The sequence below is a fragment of the Daldinia vernicosa genome (assembly GCF_022497035.1).
Source record: "Daldinia vernicosa strain CBS 139.73 unplaced genomic scaffold F5Y00scaffold_84, whole genome shotgun sequence".
Taxonomy (NCBI): Eukaryota; Fungi; Ascomycota; class Sordariomycetes; order Xylariales; family Hypoxylaceae; genus Daldinia; species Daldinia vernicosa.
The window spans coordinates 38,500-53,632 of NW_025954000.1; the positions used below are offsets into that span (position 1 = coordinate 38,500).

The 15,133-nt window shown below is 47.0% G+C and overlaps 3 protein-coding genes across 3 annotated transcripts; 2 read left to right on the top strand and 1 right to left on the bottom strand.

Moving 5' to 3' along the window:
* Positions 1-1,123: 1,123 nt before the first annotated feature.
* Positions 1,124-6,090, top strand: F5Y00DRAFT_266892 (P-loop containing nucleoside triphosphate hydrolase protein; the record flags this gene model as incomplete). The annotated part of the gene is made up of 5 exons (XM_048011998.1): positions 1,124-1,543; positions 1,595-1,621; positions 1,692-1,788; positions 1,846-5,809; positions 5,859-6,090. 5 exons carry the CDS (start codon positions 1,124-1,126, stop codon positions 6,088-6,090), a joined length of 4,740 nt encoding a protein of 1,579 aa, XP_047860032.1.
* A 1,516-nt stretch (positions 6,091-7,606) lies between these two features.
* Positions 7,607-9,399, bottom strand: F5Y00DRAFT_256280 (DHS-like NAD/FAD-binding domain-containing protein; the record flags this gene model as incomplete). Its single annotated transcript, XM_048010385.1, has 2 exons — positions 7,607-9,075; positions 9,159-9,399. 2 exons carry the CDS (start codon positions 9,397-9,399, stop codon positions 7,607-7,609), a joined length of 1,710 nt encoding a protein of 569 aa, XP_047860033.1.
* Positions 9,400-11,182: 1,783 nt separating this feature from the next.
* Positions 11,183-15,084, top strand: F5Y00DRAFT_249486 (mediator complex subunit 16-domain-containing protein). The gene is made up of 11 exons (XM_048009602.1): positions 11,183-11,348; positions 11,409-11,425; positions 11,478-11,713; positions 11,770-12,124; positions 12,177-12,441; positions 12,499-12,953; positions 13,005-13,224; positions 13,276-13,392; positions 13,442-13,555; positions 13,613-13,897; positions 13,957-15,084. The coding sequence occupies exons 3-11, from the start codon at positions 11,532-11,534 to the stop codon at positions 14,949-14,951; spliced, it is 2,988 nt and encodes a 995-aa protein (XP_047860034.1). The 5' UTR covers positions 11,183-11,348; positions 11,409-11,425; positions 11,478-11,531; the 3' UTR covers positions 14,952-15,084.
* Positions 15,085-15,133: the final 49 nt, after the last annotated feature.

Genomic DNA, 15,133 nt, shown 5'->3' on the forward strand with positions numbered 1-15,133 from the left:
CAATTGTGCGGTTATATTGAATATAGCGTAATTTCTGATTACACCTAATCGATTATTACTAGTAGGTACCTAATGGTTTAATCTAACAGGTAACTAGTCACTACATTATAGTTTTGTTAATGAGTGTGTTGATTTTAAGGTGTAAAAGATCTAACAAATGACTCTTAGGCCTTGTCAATGCGATCACAGTTGTCATAGCCATTGGCACGGGCCCAGTTTAGGTACTAGGTACACTTACATATATATACTGGATACGGGCAGTTGCAAACGGAGGTTAATGTCTCCCGGAGGGGCTTTCTTTTACCTACCTAGGTAATGAAAAGTTTCATTTGGTTGGCAACTTACGGAATACTGGGTTACACGCAAGGTCAGTTCGCGTTGAGCTTTTTTAGCACAGTCACTTGTGGCTGGTGGCTGTGCGCACTAGGCTATATTACCACTAGCGCCTTCAAAAAGCTGGGCAAGGTAAGGTACCTCCCACCGTTCGTCCCGTCCACTTTCAATGTTCCCCGACCACCAATTCTTCCAGGTCGATTTTCCGCCAGTTTCTCATCACTATTGCCCACAACACGCACCATACGGGGCCGCACCGGTACATCATCAACCTCATAGACCCATATTGTATTACTTCTTTTCCTGTCTGGGATACTCAAGTTGATGATTCGTAAGTATTTTAATTATACCCCGCTGCTTGTATTGTTGCTGGACAAGGCTGGATCTTGGTACTCTGCCGCGTACTTGACATCGAATCCATCTCGAAGACATGTCCACGCGACCTTACTATCCCTTCTTCACTTGCATCTGAGCTTCTCGGACGCTAATATTGGGATGGGATCTGTCATTCTCGGGTTGTCTGACGCGTTGAGACTTCTTCACACGTCACGTCAACACCGGTAGACCGCAATTCCTTTTCCATCACCTATCAGCCTTGTCTTCATCGAACCATCACTTGATATGCGCCAGATCCATTGTCAGGCTCATTTCTCATGTTTGATAGCTGTTTATTCCGTTATCATGATCGCTGATCTCAGCGCTATCCGTCAACCCTACATATGTAGTATTTTCTCTGTTAATACCTGCTAACCTTGCTGTCACGTAGCAGACAGGCGTGTTCGATCCCAATATGTCGAGCTCACCAGAGCCCAGTCCCGTCAACGGCCATTCGTCGCCGCAGGCGGGAAGGAATGCGAGAATTATTCTAGACGATCGCGTTAGCGAGAGCGACCTGTCGGATGTGAACGATAATACAGCCCTTCGAGAATCATCCTCCCCATCCTCCCCTAATAATCAATCACCTCAAAATGCCGAACAAGACCTAGACTCCCGAGGCGGTGCCGAGTCAACCGATAATGACGAAGACAATAATGCCTCAGATGATGCCGACTTTGACATGGAGGACAGCCCTGCTCCTTCTCAAAGCGACGCTCCCCATGACGAAACATCAACTTCGAATAGCTCTCGCCGTGCCCCGAAGAGAAAGGCTGGGGGTGGTGAGGATGAGTATATACGGGAGAATCCAGAGCTATATGGCTTGAGACGAAGTGTATGTAAATTAAACTATTATTCTAGACTCCTGCTAATTCGTCTTTACCAGTCTCGCCCTACGAAGCAGCCCAAGGTTGTAAGTCACATGTTTACTGTCAAAGCCTAGGTATTTATGACAGCTATAATTCTAATACGGCCATATATAGGTTGAATCTGATGACGAGGATGACTCCGCCTCTGATGTTGTTCCTACAAATCGTCGAACGAAGAAGCTCCGTGTGGTGGAGCAGATTTCACGGCAATGTGAGTTTCTTATTGAGTATGGATAGTGCTCTTCGTAAACTGACAAACTACTCATAGCTTCAAAACGGGGCACGCCTGCGAGACAAACACCTGCTGATGATTCCGACTCTGATACTTACGGTGGAGCCCGTGCTCGAACATTCATGAAGAAAGCTCGTCGCCAACAAGCCCAACCACAGTCCTTATTGTATGCTGAGAAGCGATGGTCCAATAGAAGAGCTGTCCAACAAGTTCAGACATACCACGAAAGTGATATTGACGACGAAGATGAATCCGAGCTGACGCCTAATTACTGGGCTGGTGAGGATCTGACCGAAGATACCATGTACATTGAAAAGGTTGTTGGTCATCGCATGACGGATGGTGGTGAATTAACCCCGGACGCGACTCGGGAAGACTTCGAGTACAATATCAAATGGCAAGGTAAATCTTACCTCCACAATACGTGGGATACTTTAGAGATTCTCCGCGGGTACCGTGGTTTCCGGAAACTTGAAAATTATTTCAAGAGGACCATTGAGTACGAGATAGAGCTCAAGTTTGCCGGTGAAGATCTTCCACCCGAGACCCGAGAACAATATATGCTCGACAAGGAACGCGAACAAGACGCCTTAGAAGACTATACAAAAGTTGAGCGTGTTGTTACCCAGCGGAGCGGTGATGAAGGACGGGAATATTTCGTCAAATGGAAGGGTCTCACATATGAGCATTGCACATGGGAGCAAGCATCGACGATTGCTGAATTGGCCCAAGACAAGATTGACCAATTCCTCGACCGCCAATCACGATCGTGGACGTCTGATCGAACCGAGTCGAATCCCTCAACACGAAGCAAGTTTTTGAAACTTGAAAAACAGCCCAGCTACATACAAGGTGGCGAACTAAGAGGCTTTCAGCTTACGGGACTGAACTTCTTGTGTCTCAATTGGTGTCGTGCAAACAATGTTATTCTTGCTGATGAGATGGGCCTTGGCAAGACTGTCCAAACCGTCTCATTTCTGAGTTGGCTCCGAAACGAGCGCAAGCAAGAAGGCCCCTTTTTGGTTGTTGCACCTCTAAGTGTCATACCTGCTTGGTGTGATACCTTCAACTTATGGTCCCCAGACCTTAATTACGTTGTTTATCTGGGCAATGCAGAGGCGCGAAATACGATACGGGATCACGAACTCATGTTCAACGGCAACCCGAAGAAGCATAAATTCAATGTCCTTGTCACCTCTTACGAATACATACTGATGGATGCCGACTTTCTAAGAAGTATAAAGTGGCAAGCTCTGGCCGTGGACGAGGCTCACCGCCTAAAGAATAAGGAATCTAAGCTGTATTCGGAACTTATGAGTTTCGGTGCCCCTGCTAAGGTTCTCATCACTGGTACTCCGATTCAGAATAACTTGGCCGAACTGTCGTCGCTTCTTGACTTCTTGAACCCCGGTAAAGTCCACATAGATGAGGATCTGGATACTCTTGCTGCCGCAGATGCTCAGACAAAACTTCGAGACTTACATGCTGCCATTGCACCCTTCATCCTGCGGAGAACCAAAGAGACGGTAGAGTCAGACCTTCCACCCAAGACCGAGAAGATTATCCGGGTAGAACTTTCAGATGTTCAACTCGAGTATTATAAAAACATCCTTACCAGGAATTACGCAGCCCTTAACGAGGGAAATAACGGCCAGAAGTCATCCTTGTTGAATATTGTCATGGAACTGAAGAAAGTCAGCAATCATCCGTACATGTTTCCTGGTGCTGAAGAAAAGGTTCTTAACGGCAGTGAACGCCGGGAAGACCAAATCAAAGGCCTGATTGCTAGTAGTGGGAAGATGATGTTGCTGGACCAGCTTCTTAACAAGCTGAAGAAGGATAATCACCGTGTCCTGATTTTCAGTCAGATGGTGAAAGTACTCGATATCCTTGGAGACTATCTTCGACTACGTGGGTATCAGTTCCAGCGATTAGATGGTACTATTGGTGCTGGCCCAAGACGCTTAGCAATCAACCACTTCAATGCAGAGGATAGCGCAGACTTTTGCTTCCTACTCTCGACACGAGCAGGTGGCTTGGGTATTAACCTGATGACTGCCGATACGGTTATTATCTTCGATTCAGACTGGAATCCTCAGGCTGATCTTCAAGCTATGGCAAGAGCCCATCGTATTGGACAGAAGAAGCCTGTCACTGTTTACCGGCTTGTTTCCAAGGAGACCATCGAAGAGGAGGTCCTTGAGCGTGCTCGGAACAAGCTCTTACTTGAATACCTTGCGATACAGGCTGGCGTTACCGACGACGGCAAGGCATTCAGAGAAGAATTCAAGCAAAAAGGCCTTAGGATCGATGAAGCCAAGTCGGCAGATGATATCCAATGGGTATTGAAGATGCGATCCCAGAAGATGTTCGAACAATCTGGCAACCAAGAGAGGCTAGAACAGCTCGATATCGATTCCATACTAGAGAATGCTGAAGTTACCAAGACCAAGGTAGACGACAAGATGAACCTTAGTACTGGTGGTATTGACTGGGACAACTTTATGCAATACACTGATGTCAAAGTTGATGACCTTAACCTCGATTGGGATCAAATCATCCCGGCAGATCAGCTGGCAGCAATCAGAGCGGAAGAGGAGAAGAAAAAGGAAGAGGAATATCTTGTAAAGGAATTGGAGGCCAGTGCTCCACGACGCGCTGCACTTAAAAGTTCGAGGCCTAACGGCGACTCCGAAAGAGCCGAACGGATTGCGAAAAAACGGGAACGGGAGCAACTGAAGCAAGAACGCCTAGAGGAGCAGCGCGCTATGCTCTCCGATCCCCGACGTCCGCTTAACGAGAAAGAGACGCGTAATCTCATTCGTGCATTTATGCGGTACGGTTATATTGAAGACCGTCCGGACGAACTGCTCCGTGATGCTCGCTTGAGCGATCGAGACCGCGATTTCATAGGCGGATTGCTTCGGGAGCTTGTCGACATGTCTCGTGATGCCGTGGAAAGAAATAACGAGGAGATCCGAGCTCAAGAACAACAGTCGAAGAAAAAGCTAACGAAGAAGGACATCAAGGCCGTTATGTTTGACTTTGGTGAAGTGAAAAAAATCAATGCGGAAACCATACTTGACCGCCCCCCACAGCTACGACTCTTACGACGTGTTCTCAATGATCTCTCTGATTTCCGACAGTTCCGGCTCCAAGATGCCACCAAGGCAGCACACTATAGCTGCGAATGGGGTTCCAGGGAGGATGGGATGCTCCTTGTTGGTATTGACCGGTATGGCTTTGGTGCCTGGACTCAGATTCGCGACGATAAAGAACTTGGGATGCAAGACAAGTTTTTCTTGGAAGAACATCGCATCGAGAAGAAGCAAGAGCGGGAGAATGCTGACGCCAAAGGTGCCAAGGCGCCCGGAGCTGTCCATCTGGTTCGTCGTGCAGAGTACCTATTGTCGGTACTTACCTCTATTCATTCGGACGATGTGAATGCTCAAAAGATTGTTGAGAATCACCATCGTAATAATAAGAAGGCTGGCCAGGCTTTAGTTAACGGGCATCGTCGTCCGGAGAAGGGCGGCTCCGTCTCTGCATCCCCTGCTCCTCAGGGTTCGAAGAAGTCTTCGCATCGGGATAGGGACCACGACCGTTCTCACTCCCGGGGAGACCATCATCGTTCCCGTAGCAGCATTGGAGATGGCGGCACACCAAGACCAGACACAAAGCGGAAGCACAGCGGCGAAGCAGACGATCGCCGGCATAAACACCGTAGAGTTGAAGAGCTACGAAGATCCGACATTAACCAACAGCAGGCCGAGGACGAAGATGACGAGAGAAATGCACCCGTCATCGAAGCCCTCATGCAACCGATATGGACGCACGTCGAGAAAGTCGAGTCATGTACGAAAGCGAATATTCCCGTGGCTAAGGCTAGAGCCAAGGTCCTGAAATCCGAGATCACTGCTATTGGCAACTTCATCGAGGGTCTTCATAAGACTTCAGGGTTATCTTTAGACCAGCTAGAGGAGCTGAAACCAAAGCTGTGGTATGTAGCCACAAGCATACAATATTAACAGAAGCTAATTTGACTATAGGAGATTTATTTCTAAGAGAATACCGGCTTCCGAGAAACAGTCGTCTGGGAAGCCAGACAAAGAGAAGGATAGATCTGGGTCGAGCGGGATGACCGGACCCCGGTTAGCAGCGTTATACCAGCAACTTAAAGAGGCGGAAAAAAACGGCGACGCCACCCAGAAATCAAAGAGTTCCGGCACAGCTATCGCCAACGGGGGTTCTCGTGGCGAACCGTCTAAGGTAGCTAGTTAGAGATACTATTGTGAAGCATGGCCCCCCTGGTTCTAGTTGATCAGGAATGGTAATAGCACGCACAAAAGTCGAATGGCCATCCATTTTTCTTTCTGCATTGTATGGCGTTTGGGTTCGACATATTAGATAGGCGAGGCTGGAGTTAAATGAATCATACCCACGAGAAAACCATCGACGTTACAGGAGATCGGGAGTTTTTATGGTCGATACGGTTAATCATACTCTCCACCTTGTCTATATTTATAGACCTCCGGTTCTGGCCGTGATCGGAGCGTTCTAGAGGGGACCTGAGAAACAAGAAGGGCCACTATAAGATTTGCCATTCAAGCATGATTTTCGCATTGCGTTTTTTTGTTTTATCCTACGGGACTGCCACGATATGAAGTGGTCTATCCATACGACAATCAACGAGGCATCTCAGCAAAGACAGATATTGGGCACAGCAAGCAGACGAGGAGTGGGGAAACTTAACACATGAAAAGCCTTTGCAGCATATCAATGAGCATTACATCGCAGGGCGTTGCGGATGGATTCGTTTACCTGTTAGGAGAGGAATCGAAGCGAATAGGCTAGCTATGGAGGGCACTCCGGTCGACTTTGACTTCTACTACCTAGTTAGCGTTAGCTTTATGCCTATTGAGTCGTGAGGTGTGTGTCAATGGAGATTTTGAGCCAATATGCGCTGTCTTGCTGCTTCTGCTCTTGCACACGTGACATGTATCTTACCGCTTGTGTCTAATATTGGTATGTATTATCCCTTCCCCGTGACATTGAGTCTTAGTAGCTCTCTATACATAATGTAGGTACTTAGGTACTATAGCTACGCCCATAGGTACCTACACAGGAGAGGGAGAGCTACATAGACGTGGCATGTGACCTCGCCACGTGGCATACAAATGTTGTCAATTTCCCCCTGGTTATGCAAGTCACTTGTCTCACACATTTTACATCACGCATATAGACACAAATAGTAAAAGATCGCAATGATGGTAATATTTCGATTTTTAGTCTTAGGTAAAACTCCGTAACTTTCTGCTGTATGCGAAGGCCTCCTTTTCCATGTTATGTTGGAACAAGGAGGCTGTGGAGGACAGCAAGACGAGACTACGCCGTCTGCACCACGCCGTTACATGCGTTTCGGTGAATCTATTTAACTTAACGCCCGTCTATGCCTCCCAGCCTGCTTTTATCGAACCAGGTGACTGTAACCAGCCGTTTCTCAAGTGCATGCTACCTTACGGACGCACATGCCCGCGCACAAATCCCATAGGCGCACCACGTGAAAATGCAAAGAATAAAACCCGCTCATCCCCATACAACCACCATGCTAAGTAGTTCTTCCTCTTGGTAATTATTTTATTCGCATGTAATCCTGTAAACATTCCATAGGGCTTGTCTCGAGGAACGGCCCTCGAGAAACCCGCAATTGCCTGCGGATAATGATGCGCGAATCCTTATGTACAAGTGAGTATTAGAAGAAAATAGTATATAGGCTAGAAATATCCCCAAAGCTCGATTAATCGATAAGGGATGCGAAACCCCGGGGTTTAGATGTGGGTGAGATCGTGCCGGGAGGCGATGTGCGTACAGACTGTTGCGGAGGGGTGCCAGGAATTATTTCGATGGCTTTTTGGGGATCAACCGGCAGTCCATTAGGCTTACTACGAGGTCGCAATGAGAATTCATCGCGCATAACCGATCGGGGAGACAGGACAGCTGGTTCGGGTTCGGATTCGAAGTTGCGCTTCGCGGGTAACTTGGAAGAAACTGCCGTTGAGGCCTTGGTGGCCTTGAATGCAGTGCTGATAGTAGCCTTGGGAGCCTTCGGTTCTGCCTTCTTGGTCTGTCTAGGTTTTCGCTTGGTTGTTTTCTTGGTATCCTTGGATATCGAGCTTGTAGTCGTAGATGCACTCGTGCTGGGAAATGCGAGCTTGCTTTGCTTCGGTACCGGTTTGGCCACAGGCAAAGCAGCCCGTACCTTAGGGCTAGCAGATGGTGTTGGTATACCTTGAATATTCTCGATAGACTGTGGTTTCGCCTCAACGGGTGAAGCATCACGTGATTCCCCTTTGACGGATACGCCAGCTTCAGGCGTAGTCTTTCTGATCTCTACCTCGAGCTTGACACCACGAACATCCTCATTATACTTCTTGTCGTCGACTACTACAGCGTCTTCGATGTTCTCGTCGTAGCGGGGTAGGTGGACCAATGAGGCAACATCGTCACATTTGCCTTGTACGACCAAATCCCAACAATTCTTCAAATCGGCGCCCGTAGGTTCGGGATCTAGATTGATCCAGGCAGTAACACCGTCCTTTCGCTCTCGCGTCACGCGGCACATGTCTTTGACCATATTGCGCACGCCGGGAATCTTCATACTGGTGCCGACAACGATGACGGCATCAGGTCGAGCTCGAATATCGGCTCGGACGACATTGGCAATAGACTCCTCGTCCGGATTATATTCGTTATAGAGGACCATCCGTGGTCGCAACCTCCCAATTCCATGACTACGCTTTCCGGCGTGAGAGGTACGTACATTGTCTGTCTCCTCGCATCCTTTGCAGAGCGGCGCTTCCGGACCTTCAAAGAGCGAGCCGTCGAATTCGCTTATCTCGCTACATTTAGAACACACCATCTTGGCTAGCCCACCATGGAGTTGAATCGTCTTCGGCCACGGACCCTTGGTATTCAATGGAACAGTGGTGGCAAGAGGTGGCATGGACGTGTCGAGACCATCAACGTTTTGTGTATAGAGACGTAAAAGGCGGCCCTCTTTGGCGAGCGACGCGATTAAATGGTGAAACGGGGTAGGTTCTGCATTCTTCGTAAGGTGCGACAGATCCCGGACCATTGTGTGGAAAGATGAGGTAGTAGAGTCATGCTTGTAAACAGACGCGTCAAATAGGTGCTTGCCAGATCCCTTGAGGCCATGTTCCTTAGGCAGCGTAGCGAATAGACCCTTTGACGACCGGAAATCGGGAACTACGGGAATAGACATATTAGCAAGTGAATTGAAATATAGTGAACACTAAAACACCCAAGGGCAAAGGAAAAAGAATACACACTTCCTGCAGATACAGAGATTCCAGCGCCGGCAATTACTACAATCTTTTTTTTCTTGCGCAAAACCTTGGTTAACTGCTCCAGCAGTTTCTCGTCTTTCTCATTCTGCTCAGAGGCTGCCTTCAGATCGAGATATTCAGTAGTTCGAGGCTTGCGCTCAACGCGGCGTCGTTTTGCGGGTGGTGGACCATCAGGGTTTACGTGAATCTCGTTTTCGATAGAGACTCGGTCGGAAGGCTTCATTGGCGATGCGCTTCCAGAATTAACGGTTGAAGGCGGGGAGGGCAAACGACGTGGATCGTACAAGATAGATGTTCGTGGTGATATAGTTGGTGACCTTGAAAGAACGGAGAGAGGAGAGGACGGCGGGTTGGAAGAAGGAGGATCAGAGAGGTCAGATATTGACGATATTGAAGAAGTATCCATGTCCATAGCTATAAGTTCCAGGTTCCAGGTTCCAGGTTCCAGTGGGGTTCACTCAATTAGATTGTTTGAAGGAATAATGGAAAAGAAAGGCGACAGGAAAGAACGAAGGCTATCAGATCGTATTTCTCCAGGCAAGCAGTCCAAACGTAAAGAGAGGACAGTATGGTCGCGACTTTGTTATGGATAAATATGAAAGACGAAGAACCAAGGACTGAGAACCAAGGCGGTAAGGTAACGGTAACGGGGAAAGAGTCGAAATGCTATGTCATGTCATAGCGCGCTATACCAAATCTAATAAACAATGTGATACAACCCTATAATCCTAGCCCCGAATCCAGGAAACCCCTACGCCGTGATACCGGCGAAATCGAATCTATAATAATCATGCAAGCGTTGTGTTGTGGCTGTGAGCAATTCGTGTACGCGATCTGTCCCGTTTCGCTGAAGAAACGGCGGGTGAGGTAAGATGAGAGATGAGGTGAAGGTGGGAAAAAAAAAACTCTTGGGGGTTTCTGGAGGTCGGAGGAGGAAGGGGTTACAAGAGGAGCCCGGGACAAGCTGGACAAGGAGAACAGGGCAACAGCTAACCTAACAAGAAGCCGCGCGCGGTCGGTCTTCATCCCCTAAACTTCCTTTCGCTTAATTGACCACGAATGGGACATTTTAAAGTTTAACTTGCATAGTACTATAACTTTATTTTTCTTCAATGTTCGCGTATACATACCTACACGAGGCAGGTACCTACCTTCTATCTTCTATATCTTCAATTTCTGCATGCATTTCCCATTGTTTATATAAGGTATGTAAGTACATGTAGCATACGTCTCTCATATTCCCTTCTAAATTAATACTATAGTTATTCTAAATTATAACCATCTATAAGGAGGAAGAAAAACTAAATAAATTGTTTTTAAGGGTTGAATCAACCAATGGTCCCCAGTACGCATTGTCTTACTAGCCCACCGACGGACGCTTCAGTAGTGAAAGCCCGCTCTTCCTCTATTACCTAGTTCCCCTTCATTTTCTGACTCCTACGTAAAGGTAACCGCGAAAGCATTTTAGTTTGTGCTATAGTAGTACCTACCAGTACTCATCGCGTCTCAATCACTTAATCTGTCTACATGCAAATTGGTTTATTACCGAGTCATCTCAAAAATCTGAATGATAACGCTATTCAGATGCGGTATGTCATGTAGGGCAAAACAAATCGTGACATTGACAGACAATCTTATTACCTGTTTGCCTTGCTGCATGTTAGGATACAGTACCTAATGCACTAATAAAAAGTCTTCGATTTTGTTGCTCCGCGGTTGCCAGGGATAAAAGTGGCTCTGGATCTGAGGCTGATCAGCCACATGGCCAGGATTAACAAAGCTAATAATACCTTTCAAGCCTCATCTAAACGAGGAGAATGGAACGCTGAGTTTGTCAGATACGTAATTCCTGCATAAAACCCCATACATCTTCTACCTGCCTAGTCCCTCTTGGGTTAGCTAGTGCGTATTATTGTACATACACTATGTGACATAGGATACAGTACATGTACCTATCAGATCGTAGACAATCACCAAGCACAGACCTACAAATCTCAAAGCCTTCCAGTCAGTGACATTAACGTATAATTCAACGTTCATCATACAATTCAAAATTCAACATGCTGTAGCTTCCCGATCGAGAAAAATATAAAAAAATAAACCGTAACCATATCAGTTCCTTCTCTTTACACTATTTATATAAATACTAAGGGAACGAACTCGATTATCAAAGTTAAGAAACTTCTTTCTTCATCTGTCAACTCTGCTTCGGCTAATCCATTTGGTCTCTAGACTTTGGAAATCCTTAGGTTAGCCGTTGAACTATGACCAATTGTTAATACATACCCCTAATTTATAAAGAATATCGCCCAATTCTACTTAGGACTCTATCGAGTCTCCGAATTCTTCTTCTAAATGACGTCTGGCAAGATGCCACTCATCCTGGACAATCCTATGGGTGGGGAGGCTATGCAGGTCGACTTAGACGACGTTGACGACCTCTTCGGTGATGGGGCTCCTCTAACTCTTCCGCCCCGCTCTATAAGCAAACGCCTACGACAGAGGCTAGATGAGCTTCGTGAACGAGGCTCTTACCAGTAATGTTTCCCAAATTCTGCCATACTGTTCAAAACAGCTACTGATTACTCGAAAGGGGTATTGCCTGGTCCAAAGCCGGCACTATAGCATCTATTACGCCCGATGGCCAACAGCTACAGTTGATGTATATCCATGCTAAAGGCAAAGATGCTACATTTACCTTGAGCGATCCCACTACGATCGCACCATGGGAAACTCTTCCAGGAGGGCCCGTTGTTCATCTCAGCTGGAGTCCCGCCAGCCCAGAACTCGCTATTATCGACGCAGTAGGCAGAGTCCTTATTGTTAGTTTCTCGGCGACCCTGAATCGCCCATCTCTTTCTAGGAGGTGGGATGGCGATTCTATAGATGATTTGCAAGCCGTTGTAGGAACATATTGGCTACCTAGTCATAACACGGCAAGCCCAAGAGTACGTCCCAAAATCTTCCTACTTATCATTTCAATGGCTGACATGCTACTAGTCACCTCCATACACCCCATCTTACGGGCCGGCTGTTAGGAACGGAAATGGAAATAACTATAGCTACCAAATAACTCCCATTTTCAACAGCGGCCCTCTTCACCCCCAGAATAACAGATCCGCTTTTATATGCATCACCACAACCGGGGTCCTTAAAATGTTCTGGCCACAGAATAACGGTAAAATCGAAGAGACGATTATAGAACTTGAGAATGTCACATTAGCAGACGATTTAATCACCCACGCCGCAGTATGTTCGGATAGGAGTGAGTCGAATGAGCGTGCCTATCTAGCTTAGTAGTGATTCACTAACAGGGTAACAGGAAGCCTCATGGTAGGGTTAGCAACTGCGTCGAAACAGCTATGTGTTGTTCAAGTTGCCATTAATTGGAATAACATCAAAACCGAGGGCGCGCAAAGCAATTCTTCTAGCAATCAACCACTAAGTCCAACGCTCACGAAGAGGCACGTAGCAGTGACAAGTTGGTTCCAGCCAAGCTCCAGCGATTTGCATTCCGATGCGTCCATGGCAAAAATCACCCACATAGAAATGTTACCTCCTGTTCTCCTAACTGCGTTCAATGTACCAAACAAAGAATGGTCGCCTATTACGATCTTGACAGTGAGATCTCTTATCCCGGACCCCAACTTACCCTACGCTCAAGAAGTCCAGAGCGTTATTGATCGATGGGAGCTTTTGTCGGATCACCACCAAACGCTTCATTCTGCATTTGAGCAACTGGGCCTTAGAAAAAATAGTGCCGGTTCTGCAACACCAGTATGTATGAAATAACTCGATTTAAGTTTATTTTATTGACCTATCTTCCAGAATGGCAGCAGGCTTAAGAAACTCGATTCCGTCGTCGTCAACAAGGTTATAGTAGGGGTAAATATCATTAACTTTGGGAAGGTTCTCTGCTTCTCCTATAATGACGGTAGCGTGGAGTATCGAGACCGATTCACTATGGCTGAGCTATACCGAGAACCTAATCTGGATCGCATCAATTCGGTTTTTGATGCTGGCTTTTCACAAAGCGGTGAACCATCATGTATGTATCATTTGCACAAACAGTCATGATGTGCTAACTGATTCATCCCAGGCCTTCAAACGGCTTTTTCGCCAACGAATTTCTCATTTGTTCAGCTATGCGAAGACGGCAAAGTGAAATGGCATAGCATCAACTATACACTAGCAGACCCCGAGTCTATGACTGACAGTACGTATCTATCATTCACCCGACTAATTCATGTCTCACACTTCTTCAGCTCAGGTATCCGCACTCGTCGCGGCCTTTTACATATCCACCGCTCAGGCCGTCAGTCAGGGTGCGAATTTCGACGACATCCTAGCAGTAGCTAGGAATTTCATTAATAAAGACTGTAAGGAGGTCTTGTGGTCTATTTTCGAAATATGTATCTTTATTGACACGATTTTAGCGTTTACAATCGAATGGGTAAAAACCCAAGTACAGCAGATGAAGATACCTATCGACTATACAGAGGATACATCGCATGATAGTCTCATAAAGAATGGAATCCTGCAAGTTTGCTTCAGTATTATCAATTACCTTGGGTGGAGAGGTGATCTTCAGCCCCGGCAAGGCTGGGGAAAGCTTTCTCTGGTGGCTCTGAACTTGCGCAATATCATTGTCATGATGCATCTCTCAAACAGCCAAATACCCATACATAATAAAACCACTATAACACCGCTTGATGAACCTGGTAGGTTTAATCTTCTCTTGCACATTATACTCTCTCCAGTACTAAATACCTCAATACAGAAGCTGTCAGTGCTTTGGCCGGATGCGTCAAGTGGTCAAACGACCTACTTAGCTGGATATGTGACTCGCTATTCTGCCTCTTCGATGATGCCGAGTTCATGAAACACCTGAAAGGGCCTCAGCTGGATAAAATGACGATGTACTTACATGCGAATAACGAAATCGCGTTGCACTTAGTACTCTGTTCAACAACACGCGCCCTGCTTTCCGTCCTATGTCGTCGTATTTTATCGCTCGACTCGTTATCTACCAAAGCTATTAGTTGGTACGAAACCCGCGAGAAGTCTATTGTGAATAACCCAAATGCCGCAGCTGATCCTCGCACGGCTGCCCACACCGCTCTGCATGCCGCATACCAGAACTTACGACAGTGCATTTCATCTTCGCTCATTAAAGCTGACGAGTTCGACAAGCTTCTCACCAGCCTAGGAGCTGAAATACGGACGGCTTACAGTACATCGCTGGCAATAGTCGGCGAGCAAGCTGCTAAAGCAGCAAATAAGAGTCAGCCACCACAAAATTCGAACCCTAACGCGCCCAGACCAGACCCAGCTCAGGAAGCCATTGCCCGCGCACGTCAGCACTGTGAGCTCGATATGCTAGTCCTGCAGGCGCCACCGTCATCATTCGTCCCCGTTGTCAGCAAATTTTTCAACCAGGACCTGAAGGAATTTCGCGCGCGGTCCGAGGTCGCAAAGCTATACTTCGCCGACTATTCGATTCTCGAGCTCGACGACGAGCCGCGCTCGCTAGCCAAGAGGAGGGCGAGCGGTGTGAGGGTTGATCTGTTCAAGAGGATTGAAATATCGAGGAACCCGGGAAGCGCGAATGGCAAGAGCCAGTTCCCTTGGAGGAAATGTGCGCGTTGCGGTAATGTCATGGAGGACCTCACTCTGGTTAATCATAAGCCAGGGTTCAACTTGTTGCTCCGTCAACAGAGCAATTGCTCCTGCGGTGGTCGGATGGCTATCTTACCGCTGGAAAGGCATAATTAGACACCTAGCTAAGAGTTGGCATAGTTATTGGGAACTTAGCCACAGATCATATTTAACTCCCTTTAGCTAACGTTTTCTCAACTGATATAGCATAGTTATGGCTTGTTTTAGGACTAATAATCTTATTATCTTACTTGGGTACTGCACGAATCCAGAGGTGTAATACAGATGACAGAGGCCCG

What these genes read in the sequence shown, in the direction of transcription:
- F5Y00DRAFT_249486 (XM_048009602.1), top strand. Translation starts at nt 11,532, where the DNA reads ATGACGTCTGGCAAGATGCCACTCATCCTGGACAATCCTATGGGTGGG. An exon ending in GTGCCGGTTCTGCAACACCA is followed by an intron (nt 12,954 to 13,004) that starts GTATGTATGAAA and finishes CCTATCTTCCAG; the next exon opens with AATGGCAGCAGGCTTAAGAA. An exon ending in ACAAAGCGGTGAACCATCAT is followed by an intron (nt 13,225 to 13,275) that starts GTATGTATCATT and finishes GATTCATCCCAG; the next exon opens with GCCTTCAAACGGCTTTTTCG.